This window comes from Idiotropiscis lumnitzeri, chromosome 2 (assembly GCF_059441095.1).
Source record: "Idiotropiscis lumnitzeri isolate Australia: NSW breed Sydney's pygmy pipehorse chromosome 2, RoL_Ilum_1.0, whole genome shotgun sequence".
NCBI classification, from domain to species: Eukaryota; Metazoa; Chordata; class Actinopteri; order Syngnathiformes; family Syngnathidae; genus Idiotropiscis; species Idiotropiscis lumnitzeri.
In genome coordinates, this window is record NC_142392.1 from 11,422 (window position 1) to 34,148 (window position 22,727).

The following is a 22,727-nucleotide window of genomic DNA, read 5'->3' on the forward strand; positions in this document are numbered from 1 at the left end:
GGAGAAGGGACAACCCAGGAGGAAGCTATCCGAGACCATGATGTGAAACTGAGACGCTTCTTACTGAGGTGCACAGAGAAAAACATAAAACTAAACAAGGACAAATTCAAGCTGCGACAAACAAAAGTACCTTCTATAGGACACCTACTGACAGCTGAGGGACTGTGTGTAGACCCAGAGAAAGTGCGAGCCATCAGGGAGATGCCGAGACCTTTTGATGTGAAAGGAGTACTTAATAACTGTGGATTATTATTCCAACTTCTGGGAAATAGATTATCTTCCAGACACTACAAGCGCCACCGTTATACGAAAACTCAAAGCACATTTCGCACGACAAGGGATTCCGGATATTGTGGTATCAGATAATGGCCCACAATATACCTCCCAAGAGTTTAGACGGTTTAGCCAGGCATGGGAATTCACACACAGAACATCATCACCTGGTTACGCCCAGAGCAATGGAAAGGCAGAGTCTGCAGTAAAAACAGCCAAATGTCTCATGAAGAAAGCTGCAATGGCTAGACGGGACCCTTATCTGGCAATATTGGACCATCGCAACACACCGAGCCAAGGTCTTGCAACTAGCCCTGCGCAGAGACTGCTAAACAGGAGGACGAGGACACTGCTCCCTACAAGAGATACTCTGCTAGAACCGGAGCTGCATAACAATGTGCAAGGAATTAGACACAACCAACACCGTCAAGGAAAATATTACGACCGCACCGCTAAAAATTTGGATGCCCTGAAAAATGGAGACAAGGTGAGGGTCCAGCCTTTCGATCTTCGTGGCGTCTGGAGACCTGCACGAGTAGTAGGACCGGTGGATCACAGATCTTATGAGGTGAAGCTGGACTCAGGAGGAGTTGTGAGGAGGAATCGACGACATCTTAGACGAGACCATGATACAGGATCTGTCACGTCAACGAGGAGTGGGACTCAGGGGACTTCAGACTGTGTGGATGCAACCCAGCAGTGTGGCACCAGGGACCAAACCAAAGTTGTCACCAGATCAGGTCGTCAGGTGTTTAAGCCTAGATATTTGGAGGACTACACGCAGTGAAGACAGAAGATTTGGGATATTTATGTTGGAAAAAAAAAAAAAAAAAAAAAAGGAAAAGAGGTTTTCGATATTTAGGTTAGGAAAAAAAAAAAAACTGTAAATGTCAAGGTATAATTTGTTTGCTGGTTGGGGGGTTGGATAATACTGACAAGATGTTTTACATAATGTTTTGGAGCCAACATAATAGAAAGAAGATGTTATATTTATTTGAAGGATTGGAATTTGTTAATATAGTTTGGGTTAATTTACAAATAATGCACTGAAAGTGACGCTTTATGTTGACAAAGTTATGTTAGGCATATTTTCTAGTATGAATACATAATCTGCATGAAAATGTGTGTGCAACGTTTACATCGCAAGGAAGTGCTTCAAATTGAAAAAAGAAAAGATGTAACAATATTATTGTTAGTTATGTTATGTTGCTTAGGGGCCGATTACAGGGACGGACGAGAAAAAGAGGAAGTGAAGTTTTCCCTATGTCAACTGACTGAAGTAACGTACTGTACTGCACAAGTTAAGAAGTTAATAAAAGTGAAGTAAGCAAGTCAATGCTTTAATCGTCCACTCTGTATGAGAAACAGGACAGAGTGAAACACATGTGTGATAAAACCCTAACCCTAAACCAGCGGTCGGGAACCTATGGCTCTTCCGGAGACGTCATATGGCTCCCAGACAGTTTGGAGTTGAGGGGGCCCAAAAAAAAAATTAAATTAAATTAAAATATATATATATATTTTGGAACAGGTCGGGAACCAATCGATCGCAAGTACGTCACGGGTCATTGTCAATGTACGGAAATTAATTTTATCAGAGATAAAATTTCAACCCTTCAACCCGCTCAACCCTTGTAACAGAAAAGATGGCGAAAAGAAAAAAAGACGATGATTACCGTGCATTCCAGGCTGCGTGGACAGAGGAATTTGCATTTGTGGAGAGAGCAGGATCCGCAGTATGTCGAATATGAAATGACAAAATTGCATCAATGAAACGCTCAAATATAAAGCGGCACTTCGATACGCGTCATGCTTCTTTTGCATTGAAATATACACCGGGGGACAGCAGGAAAAAGGCATGCGAAGAGCTGCAACTGAAAGTGCAGACGAGCCAGCAGCAACTGCGTGTCTGGACCACGCAAGGTGACGGTAATTCCGCTAGCTTTGCGGGTGCTTTGGCAATAGTGAAGAGTGGAAAGCCGTTCACAGATGGCGAATATGCCAAAACATTTATGCTTGATGTGGCCAATGAACTTTTTGATGACTTTCCAAATAAAGCCAAGATAATCCAAAAAATAAGAGACATGCCACTGTCAGCAAGAACGGTTCACGATCGGAGCATCATGATGGCGAATCAAGTCGAGGAAACACAAATTAAGGACATAAAAAAAAAAAAACATGCAGCACCAGAAGTCACATTAAAAGTAAACCTTTTATTATTATTATTATTATTATTATTATATGTTTAAAATACTATATGGCTCTCAAAAAATATATATCTAGAAATAGTTTGGTTTTATGGGTCTCCAGGTCAAAAAGGTTCCCGACCGCTGCCCGAAACCCTTAAACCCCCCAACCCCTAAACCCCCCAGCCCCCAACCTTTAAAGCCCCCAAGCTTTAAAGCCCCCAACCCTTAAAGCCCTAAATCCCAACCACTAACCCTAAACCAGGGGTGTCAAACTCATCTTTCTCGTGGGCCACATCATAGTTTATCATATTATTATTACATATACACAACAAAGTGATGGCTAATGAGTTTTAAAAATCTGAATCCAGGAAAATGTTGTTTGTTTAACTACCATTCAATTCATTTTAACAGTGTGGTTAGTCACAAAGAAAACATTTGGTATTTTGACAAGAAACGTAGTCGTGCATGTTTTGTCTTGGCGGGCCTCACTAAATGATGTGGCGGGCCGGATCTGGCCCCCGGGCCTTGAGTTTGACACCTGTGCCCGAAACCCTTACCCCTAACCCTAAAACCCCAACCCCTAACAAGTCCACAGTGCCAAAAATTCCACAATGCAAGAAATTCCACAATGCCAAAAATTCCACAATACAGCCAATGCCAAAGAGTCCACAATGCCAAGTGGAACAATGTTTAAAAAAAAAAGTGGATGTGCTTAACAGGAATAAAAACACTCATTGTGCAGCGTAAGGTTGAAAACTGATTAAAAACAGCAGTACATGTGTGATAAAAAAAATCAAGTATGATATACATGGGACAGCAATATAGCATGATGCATTTAAAATGAATCAGTGTTCAGGGGGAAAAAAAAAAAAAAAAAAAAAAAAAAAAAGGGGGGGGGGGTGTTCAACCAGCCAGCCTTGTGACGCATTTCAAACGAGGCCAATCACAGGGACTCAAACACCATAACTTGTTCAAACTGGACCAATCACAGCGGAACAAGGCTCCCGCCTTTTCCTTGCGCTCAGCGTGTCATTTGCTCAAAGTTGGCAGTTTGCTCAGAAGCTACTTTGGCCCCGCCCGCCATTTACTCGCGTTCAGCGCGCCATTCATTCTAATCTTAGCCGTTAGCTCAGTAGCTAAAAGGCCCCGCAATTAACACACGCTGAGCCCGCCATTTTAAACCGTTTTTAGCAGTTAGCCCAGCCATTACGAAGCCACAATGCAGCGAAAACAACCATGGACGACATCATAAGTTACAACTACATTGCAGGCGAGGCAAATAAAAAAATAATTAAAAAGCGCGCCATTTAACCCCGTTTTAGCAGTTAGCTCGGTGACTCTTATCCCCAGCAATTTAGGCCCGCTCAGCGCGGCATTAAATCCGGTTTTAGCAGTCAGCTCGGGGACTCCTAGGCACCACCAATTCACTCGCGCTCAGCGTGCCATTAATTCTAGTCTTAGCCGTTAGCTCAGTAGCTAAATGGCCCCCGCAAATTAACACAAGCTGAACCCGCCATTTTAACCGGTTTTAGCAGTTAGCCCAGCCGCCACAATGCAGAGTAAACAATCGTTGACATCATAAGTGACAACTACATTGCAGGGGAGGCAAATAAAACATTAAATAAAAAGGGCGCCATTAAACTCCGATTTAGCAGTTAGCTCGGTGACTCCGAGGCCCCAGCAATTTACTCGCGCTCAGCGCGCCATTAAATCCGGTTTTACCTCAGCCACCACGAAGCCCCAAAGCACAGAAAACCAACCGTGGACAGCAACGCAAGGAGCAACAATCTTACAAGGAGGTAAAAAAAAAAACTACACCAGAGCTCAAGCATCAGCCGTCAAAACGAGCATTAAAGTTCAACCCAGCAGCAACACACATCATATTAACAGCATGAAACAATTCCACCACAATACAAATAAGCTAGCCATTTAACTAAAAAGCATCAGCGAAGAGAGGTGCTTACCTTTCGAAGGTCCGCAGGAGAAAGAACGAAAATTCAGCTCGCGCCTAAGGTGACGCCTCAACTATGGAAGCCTCGAGGGACAAATTTCATGCACGCGATTATGCTGCATCTTGGACGAAAACAAACTTTTATCACCCTTTCTCTACGTTTAAAGACCCAAGGATAACGAGTAACATTGCAATGAGGAAAAGGTCAATTTTAGAGTTAATGCTCAGTTGTCTCAAGAAATAACATGCGCATAGGGGGGAGGGGCGTACATGCGTGAAGAAGCACTGAGACAAACAAGTTGACGTTTAAATTTTGAACATGGACACGTGACTTTAAAAAAAACTATCAAATGAATAGGCAGAGATTGTTTTTTCTTTTTTTAAACTTTATTGAATTAATGAAACAAAACAATCACATTCAATTAAAAAAATAAACCAATTATTAAATATATGGTATAAGGGTATCTGATTATTAGATACATTCTAATGACAATTAAATAAAACAGGCCCAGTATTATAAAGACAAATGTAAAAAATGAAACGGCTAAAACACCAAATTCAAACTACGTGGGACATTATTCCCTTACTTTGCCTGTGTGGAATTTCAAGTCATGCATGAGCTCAATGCTAACCTGGCCAGCTAACAGAAGGCAGGATTTTGCCCACCTTGTTCGTATGATTGGCTGTCTCGCAATGTTTGTTCAAAGCTTCACTCATCTTGTTTTACTATACAAGTTTTATATATGTACCACTTTTAATGTTAGGAGAATTGACATTTAACTACTTGCCCTCCATTACTTTTATCTACATGAAAAATTTAACTTCTGCTTTCTACGAATGCCGAACCTGTTGCATGTTTATCAACATTGTTAGTCGAGTTTTAAAGTTTGAAAGCATGTTTAAAGTCACCCTTTGAATGTTTGGGGGAAATGCCATTCTACACTTGTCATTTTTCAAAAACATGCATATACTGCCACTCACAAGTTCAAATAGACCACTTGACAATTTTAATTCATGTACAAACGCACATATGGAGCATACAAAAAGGAAGTTTGACAATTCACTTAAAAAAATAAAATCTCAAAACAATATATCAGACCACATTTGCCTCAAATGAAGCATTGCCTTCATGCACAACTCAGTCCAAAATGGCCATCATGCAGTCAGTGTTGGCAGTGCACACCCAGTGAGTTAGTGATAGACCAAAGATAACAACAAAGAAATACTCTCCCTGTCCACTTTGCTCTCCAAACGTTGTTAGAACGCTGGAAGCTGCTGACCTTGGAGCATCACTTGACGGGAGCGATTATTCCTCGTCCACAAACGGCCTGTAACAAAAATGTTCATGTGCCACTTGTTGATGGATTTGCATGCATGCGTTTTATTAACTTTGTCCACCCTTTCATCCGGCTCCTCTTCTGCCCCGTCAATTCGAATTTATGACTTCCGCCGCTGTTCTGAGACTCCCGTCTCGACCGCTTCCTTCTCCAACCTGCAACAACAAACATCGACTTGTATGTCACCATCTTATTTCATGTCTGTGCCCATCCTGCAAAACTTTCAGTTGTGGACTTCTCACTTAATTGTGCGATGACGACTCTCGTCCAGTGGTTCTTAGCACCACTTGGGCCATCCCGCTCCGCTGCCAGCCTGTTACAAGAAAGGGGGGCAAAAACAGTGGAAGAAGGGGCAAATAGGAACTCGACTTCTCCCCGTCATGCAGTCAGTGTTGGCAGTGCACACCCAGTGAGTTAGTGACAGAGCAAAGATAAAAACAATAAAGAAATGCTCTCCCTGTCCAGTTGGCATTTTGCTCTCCAAGCGCCGTAGCATCTGCTCCTCCTCGTCCGGGGCCGCTACGGAAAAGACAGTCTCATCTTAACAAGTGTCATCATCCATTTGATTTTGCAACACTCACCTCAAAAGCCAACAAGCTGTTCAGCGTCTTCATTGTACGGCTGCAATCTTTCCTCTTTGAATCCATCTCTGAGCCCTGCGCCACTTTGTTGATGCATCGGCCGTGCGTTTTGAGACCCCCGTCCAACCTGCAACAACAAACATTGACTTGTATGTCACCATCTTATTTCATGTCTGTGCCCATCCTGCAAAACTTTCAGTTGCGGACTTCTCACTTAATTGTGCGATGACGACTCTCTTCCAGTGGTTCTTAGCACCACTTGGGCCATCCCGCACTGCTGCCAGCCTGTTACAAAGAAGGGGGGGCAAAACAGTGGAAGAAGGGGCAAATAGGAACTCGACTTCTCCCCATCATGCAGTCAGTGCACACCCAGTGAGTTAGTGATGGACCAAAGATAACAACAAAGAAATAGTCTCCCTGTCCAGTTGGCACTTTGCTCTCCAAGCGCCGTAGCATCTGCTCCTCCTCGTCCGGGGCCGCTACGGAAAAGACAGTCTCATTTTAACAAGTGTCATCATCCATTTGATTTCGCAACACTCGCCTCAAAAGCCAACAAGCTGTTCATCTTAGAGCGTCTTCATTGTACGGCTGCAATCTTTCCTCTTTGAATCCATCTCTGAGCCCTGCGCCACTTTGTTGATGCATCGGCCGTGCGTTTTGAGACCCCCGTCCAACCTGCAACAACAAACATTGACTTGTATGTCACCATCTTATTCCATGGCTGTTTCCACTTGGCTGCTTACCCCCACCGGGTCTTTCATACTATGTGGCTCATTGTCCATCCTGCAAAACCTTCAGTTGTGGACTTCTCACTTAATTGTGCGATGACGACTCTCTTCCAGTGGTTCTTAGCACCACTTGGGCCATCCCGCTCCGCTGCCAGCCTGTTACAAGAAAGGGGGGCAAAAACAGTGGAAGAAGGGGCAAATAGGAACTCGACTTCTCCCCATCATGCAGTCAGTGTTGGCAATGCACACCCAGTGAGTTAGTGATAGACCAAAGATAAAAACAAGAAATAGTCTCCCTGTCCACTTGGCACTTTGCTCTCCAAACGTTGTTAGAACGCTGGAAGCTGCTGACCTTGGAGCATCACTTGACGGGAGCGATTATTCCTCATCCACAAACGGCCTGTAACAAAAATGTTCATGTGCCACTTGTTGATGGATTTGCAATCATGAGTTTGCTTAACTTTTTCCACCCTTTCATCCGGCTCCTCTTCTGCCCCGTCAATTCGATTTTATGACTTCCGCCGCTGTTGTGAGACTCCTGTCTTGACCACTTCCTTCTCCAACCTGCAACAACAAACATTGACTTGTATGTCACCATCTTATTTCATGGCTGTGCCCATCCTGCAAAACTTTCAGTTGTGGACTTCTCACTTAATTGTGCGATGACGACTCTCGTCCAGTGGTTCTTAGCACCACTTGGGCCATCCCACTCCGCTGCCAGCCTGTTACAAAGAAGGGGGGCAAAAACAGTGGAAGAAGGGGCAAATAGGAAGTCGACTTCTCCCCATCATGCAGTCAGTGTTGGCAGTGCACACCCAGTGAGTTAGTGACAGAGCAAAGATAAAAACAAGAAATAGTCTCCCTGTCCAGTTGGCACTTTGCTCTCCAAGCGCCGTAGCATCTGCTCCTCCTCGTCCGGGGCCGCTACGGAAAAGACAGTCTCATCTTAACAAGTGTCATCATCCATTTGATTTTGCAACACTCACCTCAAAAGCCAACAAGCTGTTCATCTTAGAGCGTCTTCATTGTACGGCTGCAATCTTTCCTCTTTGAATCCATCTCTGAGCCCTGCGCCACTTTGTTGATGCATCGGCCGTGCGTTTTGAGACCCCCGTCCAACCTGCAAAACAAGCACAGGAACGCACACTTTTACTTTGAAGATCGTCACTTTGTCTTGTGAAGATTCAAGTCAACTGCTGGCTCCCTGATGGCCGCTCGTGTGAGACGTGCGCAGCGGATCTATGCTGGTGATCTCCGCCCGGTCAAGGATGCCGCCGACCAAAGCGTTCCAGGAGTCGTAGGTGGCGACTGGAGGTGAGCCGCAATTCAGCCGGACAGGAAAGGTGGCGAGTACGAAGCACTGCTGTTCAGCCAAAAACAAAAGAAAGAAAAATCGGCACATCTGGGCAATATGGCACATTTTTTTCCATTAATTTTTTGTTTGTCAACTTTCTTTCAGCCGCCGACTTATAGTTCACATTTAACTCTGCAAAAAGGAAAAGCAGAGTTGTGAGCGGGACACTATCTACGGACTCATGAAGCCGGTCCAAGTTGCTCTCGGTTGCACTCGTCCGGTCCGGTGCCGCCACAACACTGAAGCACAAACAAATGTTACGTTGCAAATATGACACTGTTGGATTTCTTACCCTCGTCTCGTTCGTCTTGGCGCCTCTCACTTTCCACTGCAATGCCACCTTAAAACTTATTGCACAAGAAAACAGTTCAATGATTAACACTTCCATTTGCACAGCAAACAAAAATTGGGGGGGGGGGGCTGTTCATGGTAGCTGCAGCCAGCCCCTTCGGCCAGTCCAAAATCCCCATCATGCAGTCAGTGCACACCCAGTGAGGAAGTGACAGAGCTGAGACAAGAACAACAAAGAAATACTCTCCCTGTCCAGTTGGCACTTTGCTACCCAAATACGCACCTTAGCATCTGGTCCTCCTGTCCGGCGGGAACGCTACGGAAAGGACAGACTCATCTTAACACGCATGCGTCGTCATCCATTCGATTGCGCAAGACTTGCCTCAAAAGCCAACGAGCTGTTCATCTTGGAGCGTCTTCAGAGGACGACTGCAAGCGTTCCTCTTCATCAGCCCGTCAATCTCCGAGCCCTGCGACAATCAACAATGTTGTCGGGCGCCACTTGTTCATGTACACGTCACGTGTTTTGTTAGCTTTGTCCAGTCTTTCATTCAGCTCCTCCACGCTGCAAAACAAGCACATGAATGCAGACTATTACTTTGTTGACGACCACTTGGATTGTTCCTTTGTTTTGTTTTTTTTTTTAAATGCATGTACTTCTGATCCTGTTCTGGTTCTCAAGGTGCCTCCTGTCCCAACCGGCTTCCTCTTCACCCTGCAAAATAAGGACGGAGGCTGAGTGGCCAACATTTCACACAATGTGAACGAAAACAAGACTCCATTTCCGGGGAAGCGGTTCATCTCTGATCTTGTCACGGTCGCTCGGTACAGAAGCATCACAACGTCGTGGAGTGTCACCGACTTGATTGGAGCGTCTACTTTGTTAGTTTCCCCTCACCGTCCTTTCGTCCACCCTGCAAAACGTACAATTAGTTGTGCGCCGCTCACAACACTGTGCGCATGAATAATTCTCACCATCATCGGGTGGTTCTTGGTGCCTCTCGGACCATCACGCTCCGCCGCCGCCCGCCAACAACCTGCAAGTCATCAGTACCGGGGAGGGGAGTGAAAGGAACAAGTACGTACAACAGTGTGACCAGTTAATAAAACACCGACTAAACAAAATGTGTGTCATGGACAAGTCATATGCTGATGTGTTGTCAGAATGATCAAACTCAACATGCCGCATTGCCAGGATGAGACGTTCAGCCCAAACAAGAAAAATCAGCAAATGACTTCTCGGCCATATATACTTCATTTAGTGGTGGGCGTCGTACTTTCTTACCTTGCTTTTTGCCCCCTCAAAACACGTACTCATTACCCTGGTCCACATCCTCTTGATGCCCCTTAGCCAATCTGGTGGCTCCACATCTCACAAACACCGCTGGTGTCTGTGTGCTTATTTGTGTTAGTCAAAATGATGCAGTCCACCCACAAAGCCTACACTGCACACTCTGGCTTTCAATTGCCATCCCCTCACAAGAAAACAACTGGTCTGGATCCAGACAAGGCACAACTCAAGACCATCTCAAGCAAGAACAATTGACTCCAATCAGCCCTCCAAACACTTTCGACACCTGCCCTCATTTCAATCCAACCTCGCCAGCACGGCACACAATCGGCACCCAGAGCCAAATTCAACCAAGGCACGCCACCGAGCTCAACACTCTTCCCCGTCCTGTTCACATGTGTTAACGTTCGCATGCCGCTTGACTCCTGATGTGAAATTGCTCCTCTTCAAGCCTGCAAAACACAAATGCACCGTTAATGGCTTGCTCCTAACTTCATTTGTGCGTTTCACTCATCTAATCTCTTCACCCAGATGGACAAATTCATAAAACTCCCAAAAATAGTAAACTGTAAATTAGCAGCTTGATGCCAACATTTAATAAATATTTTTTTCAACTACTCCATTATTCTCAAACAACAAACAAGTTCACTTACCTTTCCTCATACTCAGTTGGACTGAACTTTCAGTGGGGACAGTTAGCATGTGACCTCAGCTCATTTGAGGAATTTACAAAAGAAGCTTTTGTTAAGGCACAGATGAACGTTGCACATTTCGACACAGTCTGGCCTTTACAATTGGACCAGGACGTAGGGGGGAAAAACGTTTAGATGAGCAGACGCTCTCATGTGTTCAGTATGTACACAGTCCCATCCAGAAACAAGCTCAAACTTCACATCACCTGCTTGCTTTGTCTTTTACGACGTTGTGATCATTTTTAGTTCTGCAGAAAATCAATCAACAAATTAAGTTTACATCTCAACATGTTAATTTTGTAAACTGTCAAGATAGTGCGTTGTATTTACGACCGTAAATACGTCATTGTAGACTACTTTAGCCAATTATCAAATCCGCAAGATCTCCAAAAATACTTTTTTTGAGATACCCATCACCTCCACGCGGGAGCGCTACAAGTGTACAATAAGACGGGACAGGTACAATTTTCTATTTTAACACAACTTACCTCAAATCGGACAGATGATCCAAGTTTGCAGTCCAAAAAAAATGGCATTGTGCTTTGCCGTCCAAACCAGATTAAGTGTCCTGCGGCCGAAAATTCTGAGAAAAATATAGCGAGGAACGTGTTGGTCGCGTAAAGAGCGGCAGCGGGAGAACAGTCGCGATTTATGGCTGCATTTGGAGCGGAAAGTGTTCAAATATGAATTATTGACAATTGGCGTCAATGGTTAGACAAAAAAAAAAAAAAAAAAAAAAAAAAAAATCACATTCACAAGTTCACAAAACAAACACCCTAGAAAAATAAATTGCACATTAGTGCAATAACCCAGTACATGATTTAAAAAAAAGTTACAAATGCAAGAGGCCTACCTAAGATTGGGTGAAGAGAAAACTTTTTTTTTTTTCCCTCGACAGTAAACTTCATAAACCCAGACAAGGAAATGAAAAATTAAACAATCATCTGAAATAAAATGCACTAAATGGTCAAACCAATGAAAACCCTTATTGTTCACTTGCAAGTAAATAGTCATCAGGTGTATCATTCACGTCTAAAAGAAACACACGCGCGCGAGCGCACACAAAAAAGAGTAACAAAGCAAAAAGAGCTGGCCAGCTTGAAACAAATAAATATATTTCAAATTGTTGCAAAAGAAACAAAGAGCGCAATGCGCTAAATTACCCAAAAGGTAGCGAATTGCGACGTGTTGTGCTCAAAACCCAACGGCTGTTACGTCCCGCAAGTGTGCAACTAGTGCGACAAGCAAAATGTCATTTTGAAAAAGTGCAACAAACATCAGCTCGTGTGTTCACCTACCAGGGAAAAGGCCACTTGCTCATTTTGCCGTACCTGCACTTGATGATTTCCTTGCATACACCGGTTTCCAATTGACCCTCAGGTCTGACGTCACGCCCGCCATTCAAAGCCAACCTCCTTCTTCGCTGGCTCGTCAACGGCGCTTTGCACACTCTAGCGCCACCCGGTGATCTGTCATGATGACTGCTTTGGTTTCGCGTGGGAATTTGTGCAGCAATTCCACGCCACCAAAATCAAACAACTTTGCGATCATGACACAACATGACATCGTCTTAAGGCGCCACCTTGTCGCCATCTTCTGGTCAGTCGGAAAAATGCCATCGGTGACAACTTCCGGGAATCTAAAACAAATCGACCAGACGGTCTGGTCCGTGTCACCTTTGGTCGTTGGTTATTATTACGTTTGAAAACTAATTTTAAAAATAGAAAAACAACTCGTTATTTGATTTTCACTGTAATATGAAAACACCAAAATTGAAATACAGCTTGACATTCAAGTTGGTTGGATGGAAAAAGTCAGGAAAAGTCTAAAAACTGTTTTCTTTTCACATTTTAATTAAAAAACGAGAATGGACAATAGCACGAGAATCAAAATATGGCTCGCTTATTTGACGTTCCAGGAGCATTTCTCCTATTGACCACGAGATGGCGACAGTTTGGCGCCTGAAGACGACTTGGAACGTGAATGCGCATTTCTATCCTAACTTCCAGTGTGTGTGAGGTCGACTAACGCTTTGGTGATAACATACATTTTGCTCACATATGCTCCACTACCAAAGTAAATAAACACGTTTGGTATAAATAAATACTTTGTGTGTAAGCGTATGTTTGTTTGTGTAGTCTGTCACAATATTATTGTTAGTTATGTTGCTTAGGGGGCGGATTACAGTGACGAACGGAAGAAAGAGGAAGTGACGTGTTCCCTATGTCAACAGACTGAAGTAACGTACTGTACTGCAGAAGTTAAAAAGTTAATAATATTGAAGTAAGCAAGTCAATGCTTTAATCGTCCACTCTGTATGAGAAAACAGAACAGAGTGAAACATTGTGGCAGCGCGTGATTACTATTAAGGCCCTAGCCACGTTTTGTTTTGTATGACTTTTTTATTTTTCGGATCCTTTGATCTCATTTTCGAAACGCTAAACATAAAAATCTCACAAAACTTCGCAGTCACATCGGGGCCGGTGAACAATTTGATAGTTTAAAGTTGGCATAAACGATGCAAACTAAATGACTCTGAAGCGTCACCTAGAGTGGGAAAATAAAAGTGGGAAAATTTGTCAGAACAGCCACAAGACGTTTAATCTTACTCTATGGCGAATTTTTCGACGTTTCAGCAAAGACCGTTGCCGCAAAGTCTGAATATTCACAGTGGCAATAAAAGCTGCTGTAACATGACTCAGATGATCCAACCTTCTCAAAACTTTTCATATTTGCCCTGCAGACATCTACAAATGTAATCTTCATCGTCGTGATAGCGCCCCCTACGGGTTAAAGCATATACAAGTTATTTTCTTTTATTTTTCTCCAAGCGGATTAACAGAGTCGACCTCGTATTTAACATTACCGAAATTTATACATATGTATATAGATTTAATAAAACGTTATCATAAATAAGATCATAACTTCTTATGTTAGGCCTGCAGAGAAGGCCGTGATCCTCCACTGGGTGAAACCAAAAATATACTGAATGAAAGGCTCAAAAATCTTTTTTCATAAGCGCGAGGGTTCTAAAACAGTTATGTATACACTAACTTCTAAAATAATATATCGAGTTTAAAAATAGGTCTACAGGGTGAAAAGAGCTGCAGTGTTCTCTTGCATGCGATTATTTCCTTTATCCACTCTGCAGAGTTGCCCTTTGTGAGACTTTGAAATGTTCTCTTCGATGAACATGAAGCATGAGCGCTGCTATAAAGTGGTCGCAGCGACCTCGACTGACCAAAGAATGGAAGGGGCAATTCAAAGTGGCTTCCCTCCAGACCGAGAAATCCCACCAGTTGTTCTTAGGGGGAGAAAATAGTGAAGATTTCACGTCATCGTGGAAAGAGAGGCGTCACACCTGCTTGCTCAAAGTCCTGCACAGTCTACGGGTGACGAACGGGGTTCCTGCAGGCATCACACGGCAACAACTGACTCAAGGGCCAAGAGGAGAAGACGTCAAGGACACTGGCCATCTGTTGTCGACGTACAACAACAGTCAAGGCATTTGACTTGAACCTGTGTTTCTTCTCACGGAGACTGCGATTGCAAATGAGAATGACAGTTGTGGTTGCAGTTGTTTATTGTCTACAACAAGGCGATTTCATGAGTTAGTCTGACATTCGCCAGAGTTCACTCTGTCACTCTTTGCAGCAAAACAACTAAAAAAAAAAAAGCAAACTTTAAAATGGCCAAAGGTGGTGACGCCAAGTTCTCCAGTGGGGGCCGCCCAGCCAAGAGCATCAGGAGATATCATTTGGCTTTTTGGACAGCAGCGCCAAAACAATGTGACCAAAGTCCCAAAAATAAAGTTTCTTGTAAAAACAGTTGACCAGGCACATTCCATTTGAATTCTCAGCCAAACTCCGCCTCCTGGGCCTGCCCCTCCCACCACCTCTCACCTACTGCAGGTGCGTCTGTTCAGTAAGTCCTTGAGATGTGCCTGTTCGCTTTCCAGCAACACACATCCCACCTCCGTCCTTCAGATGTCCGTGAACAGTCACAGCTTTTGCTGCCACTTCTGAACCAGCAAAAAAGATTTTACCTGAAAAACAGTCCCGATTAGTTGCAACACCTTTGATCTCTTGTCCACTTGCACATGTACCGTCATACGTTTTATTTTCCAGCACGCCTAACCTATTTCGCACTTTGTGAAAAAAGATGTTTCAACACCAGTCTGCTTTCATTAATGACTACAGAAATCATAGAGCAGAGGCTGAACTCAGAGATTTTAGACAATTTCAACAATGGTTCCAACAAATACTCTATTATTAAAGTGAATGATTAATTGATGAATTTTGTCACCTCTAAAGGAAAAGCATCAAGGATGCAACAAATCTGTGGTGGCAGCATACATGGCAAACTAACTCTGGCACAAAGACATACGAGGCTTGGACGAGTGGTCCAGCATTCTACTCCAATATTTGCAGTTTGTTTTCACTTGGTAGCCTTTATTTGTTCTGACTTTTTTTCACTGCGCAAATTCTAAACAATGCCATTGCGGCAGGATAGAAAACGCTGAAAAGGGACAGCGGATCTGAATTTTCCCAAAATTATCTGGTTTGCTTATAGGGGTAGAAAAGATTTTGAAACCAATACATTGTGACGTCTTCCAAAATAATTGACAGTGAACTCACGTATATTTCTAACAAAGTGCAGGACGTTGTGACATTTAATAGAAGTTGACTGTACCATCCGGATAATCATTTTATTTTTCATTTGGACAAAACATTAAAATAATTCACACTCTAAGCCAATGATGATAATAGAAGAGTTGCTGCTTGCTGGCGCATAATGATATGATTTACATTGGGTCAGATTAGTTCGACTGCTATTAGTGACAAGCCAACTCGCAAACTATTCGTTTGTGGCAGCCCGAAGTACTCCAATTGATTTTTCATTAGTTGTACTATGGCATGTTTTATATTTCCTTTGGGGGGGCGGTAAAAATAAAATGAGGCCCCCATTTGAGTTGACTTGGTCATTTCGGGCGCTAATAATAATAATAATGAATAAGAGCGAATGAGGATTTTGGGGGCGGGTCGGAGACCAACTTATATCCGACCTGTCCATCTTGCGCATGTCTCATGTCCTTTTCATCATTCACTTGGACAGAATGTTGACTGATAAAAGGCAAATTTGATCACAGAAGCTCCTTTTCTCCTTTCTTGGCATTTTACATCTGATTTGTTCTGTGCAGCGTTGCAGTGAGGATGGCAAAGCTATTTCACACAAGTACCGCGGTTCTACTAGTTTGCTGAGGAACGTTTAGGGCAGGCGATATTGTGCAGTAGAAAAGAGAACACTGCGTGTGTTTGCGCGTGTGTGGGGGTGTGTAAGTGTGTGCGTGCGTGCATGTTTACCGGAATAGTCTTGTGAACTCTCTGATGGCCCAACACACTTGTTTACATTCATCAGCACTGCAAAAGGAGAAGCGACTTAAGCGTTTCCACATATGCTGGCTTTAGCACATTGGTGTGGATGCTCACCTGGTGACTTGCTTGTGGAAATCTGTCAGCTGTTTGTGTGTCACCGTGACCGCCCCTAAAGACGTCTCCTTGGGCAACCCTTTCAGAGCACTCTCTAACCAGCGGCAGAACGTCTGCAATGAGAACAAGGCGTGGACACGTCAGCGCGCCGCGCAACCGACTACACGCCCCCTCCGCGCAACCAGGCGGCCACTCACCGGCCGGTCGAAAACCATGACCTCCCACAACACCTCGGCGATGTCGGGCAACGTATACGGGGGCAGGCAGAAGCAACACGAATGCATGAGCTGCGTGACCAGTTGCTGGCCGTGCTGCTCCATGGCCTGACGGATCAGCTGCTTCCTCAAATCAAAGTCCTCCGTGTGCTTGAGGGACACAAAACATGCGAGGTTGTCATTGACAGTCAGGCGGCTCCCACAAAGGACGGGACGTTTCCTGTTTTTACGTCGTTGGCCACGCCGGTGTGGATGAGGTCTCGCACAAACTTCATGACGCTGCAGTTGGCGTCTCGGTGGTCTAGCGAGGTGGCGGCGATGGCACACTGGATGATGTGCACAATAATGCTGCTGCTAAGCAGTGTGACAGGACTCCGTTGCACAAACCTGAACACACAGAAAGCTCAAGAAGTCGCGATGTCCGGGTTGGATCACGTGACCGCAAAGTGGAGTTTACAGCTAATCAGGTGTTTTTTTTGTTTTGTTTTTAATTTACTGAAATTTCATAGGTCACAAATTGACCAAAGATCTGGTCAGATTGAACAGTCATAGCTTTATTTTTTTCATACACAATTGGGAAGTGCAATTAACCGAAATGCAATTACGATTACAACACTCAACATAAAAAAACTGGCATCATGGTAAAAAAAATACATATAATATATATACACATTGGGCTGGACGATATGGCTGAAAAGTATATTGCGACAGAAGTATTTCTTATTGGTCGATTTTGATATACATTTCTTTAGCACAGTGCATTTCAGCCATTTTATTCAAAGAATGTCAGTGCCTTCAATTGGTGCTCAGGAAAAGTGAAATAGTTTTACAAGTATATTTTTTTTATTATTTATAGGTAGTTCGATAGTAATAGTGCAACACGGCATAGTGTAAGCTATACACAGAGATGTACACACACTTCTTTTTTTAAATGTATTGCCAAGGATCAAGACTCAGTATTTGGCAGGTCCTTAAAACCGAGGATTCTGACCCGATTCGGGACATCCCTACTATGAAGGTGACCTCATTTGGACACAACGCAACTACACACCTGGTCGCCAGTCTGAAGAGGTCGTCCACAGTGTCAGGGTGGTTGAGAAGGCCGTTGGTCTGCTCCAAAAGCTGAAACGTCGGCATGCACAAAGCCTGACAGGCAAAGATGACGGCCCCGTTAATGCAAGCGTCTGTGAACGGACATCCGCCATGATGATTGTTTACCTGCAACATGTCGAGCAGACCCTGTCGACATCCTTCCTCCATACCGTACTCGTCCACCAAGATGCTGCCCAGGTATAAGAAGCACGAGTGCGGATAAACCTGGTACACGCTCACCATCTGAGCACACAAACAACACATGGAGATCCAGACGGCACTTCTCCAGCCACTCCATTAACTCCTTTGACCTGAGTCACCAATGGCTGCAGTAAGGAGGCGGAGCCTTTTCCCACACAGCGCACAGCGAAACGGAGGCAGCGACAACATCGTTCCACAACTCGGTTGTCCGCCTGGTGAGTGTTGAGCGTCTCGGACAACACGGGCCAGATCTGGGAGCGACACACGGAAGCGCAAAAGTGGAATGTCAGACGCATTTTCTGCTGTCAAGACAGAACTTACTTTACCTCCTGGATGACCTTCTGACACGGGTGCGTCTGTCCGTTCTCTACAATGGGGTTCGTGTGTCTGAAACAGGCAAACACTAAGTTCTCCAGCCGCACTTCCAGGCCAGTCACAATCTGAAGTCTCACCTGAAAATGACGGCCAGTCTGTCCAGCCAGACGGTCGGATCGGCCGATCGACCGTTTGTCGAGTCCTCGGCCAGAAGCTGAAACGGCAAAACAGTTTTTTTGCTTGCGTAATTTTCAAACAGATGACGGAACACTCGGAAAAAGGAGTTGCAGACCTTTTTAAGAGCTGCAACCTGAACAGCACACAAGTCACCGAGGCACTCTGCGATCTTGTCGAGCGGCAGACGACCAAGGACCAGCGCCGTTCCTACCGGTTCAAAACATCGTTATTGGCAGAGTTCAAAAAAAGATTCTTCCACCCTCGGCAATTCCTGCACATGCCAGATTTGACGGCGATGCTATTCGAGTCCTTGTGCTCGCGACTGGCCAGGGAAGACTTCTTCCCAACACAAATGCGAGCGTGCGTTACACATACGCCTACGGATCGAGTCAGCGCCGTTACCTTTGAGCAGTCCGACGGCGGCCTCCGTGGACAGCGCAAAGGAATCGAGTGAGCGAGCTATGTCCAGAAGTCCCTGGAAGTGCTGCGCCATGTGGTCCCTGCATACGGAGCAGATGTTGTGGATGGCCTTTGCCGCAGCCGAGGCCAGAGGTTTCTCTCGCAGACCTTTCATCAAGTAGTTCAACACCGGGTCTGACGCAGACGGAACACAACCTTGTCGTCACGTTACCGGCTGAAGACAAAATACACATGCCGACTCACCGAGGAATCTGGGGTTTCTGTCTACGACCTCGCTCATTTCGCCGACCAGCTCGATGCTGGTGTAACGCACCGCCATGTGAACAGCTTCTGGCAGCAACACAACTTGCTGCAACACCTCCAATAGGGTTTGGTTGTTCTCACTAAAAAGTCAATACTGCACATTAGCTAGCATTCACTATTTCAGACCCCCCACCCCCACCCCATAAATAACAGAACACGGCTCACGGGTCAACGCTTTTGGCAATTGCAGCCATTATGAAGAGAACAGCTTCAGTCACCACCCAAGGAGGGTTCCCATCTTTGAGGGTCGAATACAACTGAGAACAGAAAGAAAAGATGAGCATCCGAGAACGCCGAAACACAAGTGACACCTTTTGGAGTCGCCTCACCTGAGAGAAACACTCCATCGACCCGACAAGAAAAATAACATCTTTAACGAGGTCAGAAACTCTGATTCGGAACTCGCCAAAATCATCCGTCTCCTCTGGAATGCCTTCCTGCGTGAAGCAAATAAATGCGCGGCGTTCAGCCGAGGCCAATCTGAGCACCGAAAGCGAGGCTCACCGGTCAGGACACGTACGTGGTCTGGCTCCAGCTGACAATGTCGGGCCAAACAGTGCAGAAGTCTCTGAATGTACGGTCGGAAAATGGTGTGAAGGGCCACGTCGTTAATCTTGTACAGATTTTCACCCAGCCGATACCAGAAGTTAAAGGAGATTTCAACCACCTGGAGTGCACATCAGCATTAATGGAGGAAGGCATTTTTGGTTGTCGTTTTTTTTCTTCTTTGTTTCAATTTGCATATGCATGGCTACCTCGTATTGGGGGTGTCCGGCGCAGATCAACAGCAGCTCCAGCATCCTCAAGTCTCCCATTCCCTGACCTGGACTCCGGACTGTTGTCTCCAGAAAGGTCTCGCATAGCTCAGTGAAGATTCTGCAATAGTTTAGGACTCTGGGGAGCAGGGGTTGGAAACGGTGTCACCGACAGCAGCGACAGAAGACTGGCAAAATGCTGTGAGCCGCCTCACTTGTCGAGGTCCTCGCGGGCCACGGCCATGTGATAAGCCGTCTCGAGTGTGAGGACACCCTGAAAGAGTTGCAGCGCCAATGTCATGTTTGTGTCCACGTTTTCGATGGCGTAGAGGGCGGAGCACACGCAGTCTGCGGCCGCCTCATGTAGGTTCGTGGAGGTTTCGTCCCTCTGCTGCAAGCAAAAGGGAAAATTTTGTGCCTGCCTATCGAGTCGCAAATGTAGAATGTCAATGAATGGCAGGCGGCTCACCAGAACTTGGAAGAGGACCATGAGCAGCTGGTTACTGGCCATGAAGTTGCTATCCAAGACTCCCAGGTTGAACCAGCTCCCAAGACAGCGAAAGACCTTGATGAGCATCTTCTCATTGCTACCTGCCTTTTCCACGCACGACGCCTAAAAGGATGAAAGAAGTTGTGTCAAAACCCCCCAAAATCAATCAATCCAAACCTTTTGTATCATTTGCATGACGGCCAAGTTGATCGAGGGTTTTCCGGGACACATGGAATGTTGGGATGCCAGGGTTCAAGTATGTCCATTTTTTACATCCGCTTCAAGTGAGTGAGCCAAGTGTGGAAGAGTGCCCCCTAACCAGTAGCGTGATCACGGTGGAAGAGTAATAAGCCAAGTCCTCGATAATGTCCGTCCTCCGATTGGCTCCAATACGAAGTGAGCGGCTGTGGACTTCTTCGGGCAGCACGGTCAGAATCTCGATGAGGAAGGGCATGGAGCTGATGTCGCCATTGTACCTGGGAGAGGCAAACGGCTCAGGTTTTAGGACGCCTGCATGAGACGAGTCATTTGACTCCAATTTAGGTCAATGAAAATTGGAATAAAAAGTGGACATGTGGATGAGAAAAAGATGCACTTGCACTGGGTAAATTCTCACTTTTCTATAAGCGTATGCACGCATCCTTTCCATGACGCCATCTGAAGAGCAAGATCTGCAATGGCCAACGCCAGCTATAAAAACAAAAACAACCCCCGCCCCAAAAAACAATAAATAAAAACAGTTAGACAAGAAGACTCTTATCGCCATTCCTAAAAGTTGAAGCATTTCCCAAGAGAAAGAAAGCACCCAATGATTTCACTTCATGTCGGAGCGACTTCGGTCAGTCCGGCACTAGGCACAAATGTGCGGACAAAAACTGATGCTTCTGTGATCGGCATTTGCTTCATGTGCAGTTCCACCGACACAAAGAAACCAAAATGAAGGCAATTATGAGGGGCTCCGTTACCTGGGTTACGATGATAGGCGATAGGTCTTTCAGATTCTGGATATGAGAGAGCAGCGAGTCTCGCAGTGCATTATGGGAATCAGAAGGGAGTTCGTAGAACGAAGTCTGGATCTTCATCTTCATCGTCTGAGCAGCAAAGTAACACGACTCCACGTCCTGTTTGAGCTGCAGTAGCTGATCTGAGATCTCCCACGCATACATCTGCAAAAAAAGGCAACACAAACATCAGCCTGGCAGCCTCATCACATCGACACAAACAATTGTGCAGTTTGACACGGGGCAGGCCAACCTGTTTTGGGTTTGTGTACCCCCCAAAATGTTCACGTGACAAGAAATATGTGCAACACATTGAAACAGTAAAATGTAACCCTAAAATGACTCGCTGCGTATCAGTTGGATTTAAACGTCGGTCGACTTGTCGCACGTGTTCTCAATTCTGCAGGCATGACCAACTAGTTCATTATTGTTGTTTGAGATTAAGTGCTATTGTTGGTACTTCGGTAATAATTGAAGTTGTGCATTCTTTTTTGTTGTTTGTTTTGGTTGTTTTTTTCGTCTCTCTACTAATATTGGACGTTTCCAAACGTGTGCAACTTGAACGCAGAAAAGGCAACAAGAATGCGCTCAGGTCGCCCGCAGACGAACGACGTGACTTCTGCGATCAACGTCAGCGAAGCGGTTACAGCCGCCATGCTAATCAGCTAACACACAAACAAGGCACAACATGCATGTTTTGGACGCGTTTTTACATACAAGTCACATGTCATGCACCCCCAAAGAGCGACTGAAGGAGGAAAATTCAGCTAGCAACTTGTGTTGTGATTCATTCATTAGTCGCCGAGAAGCTTAGCTCAGATGCTAACAGGCTTAAATTAGTTGCGCACTTCTTTGCCAGCGCTTCCAAATTGTCGAGTTGAAAATAGAAACGCTTTAAAAGCATCACGAACAACCCCGAGAGCCACAGCGACCCCCGCCAAACCGGCCGCCCGCCTCCGTCAGCGGAATGTCGCCTTTTTCCTACCGATCTCTGGAGCTCTCCGAGCCACATCGAAGCTCGTTCTTTCCCGGCCGGGTCCGGGTCGTGGTGCAGGGCCTGTACCGCCTGGTAGACGAGCGCCAGGCTCGGTTTCGCCCCCTCCATTGCTCAAGTCCGAAGGAGGAGATGGACAAGCACAAAAGACGACAAACGCGGCGGTTGGTGGCAAATTTTAGATGGTGTGTGTTCCGACCGCCATCTCGCACAGGTTTCCCTTCCCGCGTGTCACAGCTGTGCTCGTCCGGCATCAAACTGCAATCGCAACATTAGTTCCGCCACACACGCGCGCGCGCGATACATACATATACATATATATACACATATATATATATATATATATATATATACACATACATATGCACATATATATATATATATATACACATACATATGCACATATATATATATATATATACATATATATATATATATATATATATACACCCATATATACACACATATATACACGTATATATACGCACATACATACACATACACACACACACACACCCCCGTACACCCCCCCCCCACACACACACACCCACACACATACACACCCATATACTCCCTATACACACATAT

The 22,727-nt window shown here is 45.1% G+C and overlaps 1 protein-coding gene and 1 long non-coding RNA gene across 14 annotated transcripts; both read right to left on the minus strand.

Moving 5' to 3' along the window:
* Positions 1-5,397: 5,397 nt before the first annotated feature.
* Positions 5,398-12,207, minus strand: LOC148340976 (uncharacterized). Of its 12 annotated transcripts, none has more exons than XR_015839691.1 (9): positions 12,019-12,207; positions 11,176-11,270; positions 9,680-10,935; positions 9,362-9,618; positions 9,087-9,269; positions 7,521-9,020; positions 7,075-7,459; positions 5,803-5,905; positions 5,398-5,741 (listed from the first exon to the last, which is right to left on the minus strand). It is a non-coding gene; the product is annotated as an uncharacterized LOC148340976 (long non-coding RNA). The 12 variants fall into 12 exon arrangements; XR_015839686.1 differs by having other exon boundaries at positions 11,986-12,207; XR_015839692.1 differs by having other exon boundaries at positions 9,680-10,447; positions 10,649-11,270; positions 11,986-12,207.
* A 2,045-nt stretch (positions 12,208-14,252) lies between these two features.
* On the minus strand, positions 14,253-22,415 carry tnpo3 (transportin 3). Of its 2 annotated transcripts, XM_088288195.1 has the most exons (23): positions 22,131-22,415; positions 21,110-21,310; positions 20,761-20,834; positions 20,464-20,620; positions 20,124-20,267; positions 19,870-20,045; positions 19,655-19,793; positions 19,420-19,566; positions 19,229-19,336; positions 19,065-19,156; positions 18,840-18,979; positions 18,579-18,770; positions 18,292-18,383; positions 18,137-18,213; positions 18,011-18,071; positions 17,795-17,935; positions 17,610-17,726; positions 17,443-17,537; positions 16,622-16,778; positions 16,374-16,541; positions 16,177-16,289; positions 16,051-16,107; positions 14,253-14,732 (listed from the first exon to the last, which is right to left on the minus strand). In XM_088288195.1, the coding sequence occupies exons 1-23, from the start codon at positions 22,248-22,250 to the stop codon at positions 14,729-14,731; spliced, it is 2,772 nt and encodes a 923-aa protein (XP_088144321.1). In that variant the 5' UTR covers positions 22,251-22,415; the 3' UTR covers positions 14,253-14,728. The 2 variants fall into 2 exon arrangements, with proteins under 2 accessions (XP_088144321.1, XP_088144322.1); XM_088288196.1 differs by lacking the exon at positions 14,253-14,732 and having other exon boundaries at positions 16,047-16,107.
* Positions 22,416-22,727: the final 312 nt, after the last annotated feature.

Excerpts from the sequence above, each read along its gene's own strand:
- tnpo3 (XM_088288195.1), bottom strand. The coding sequence starts at position 22,250 with ATGGAGGGGGCGAAACCGAGCCTGGCGCTCGTCTACCAGGCGGTACAG. Across the intron at positions 20,268-20,463 it reads CCACCGTGATCACGCTACTG|GCGTCGTGCGTGGAAAAGGC; the intron begins GTTAGGGGGCAC and ends TCATCCTTTTAG. Across the intron at positions 16,290-16,373 it reads TCATGGTTTTCGACCGGCCG|ACGTTCTGCCGCTGGTTAGA; the intron begins GTGAGTGGCCGC and ends TTCTCATTGCAG.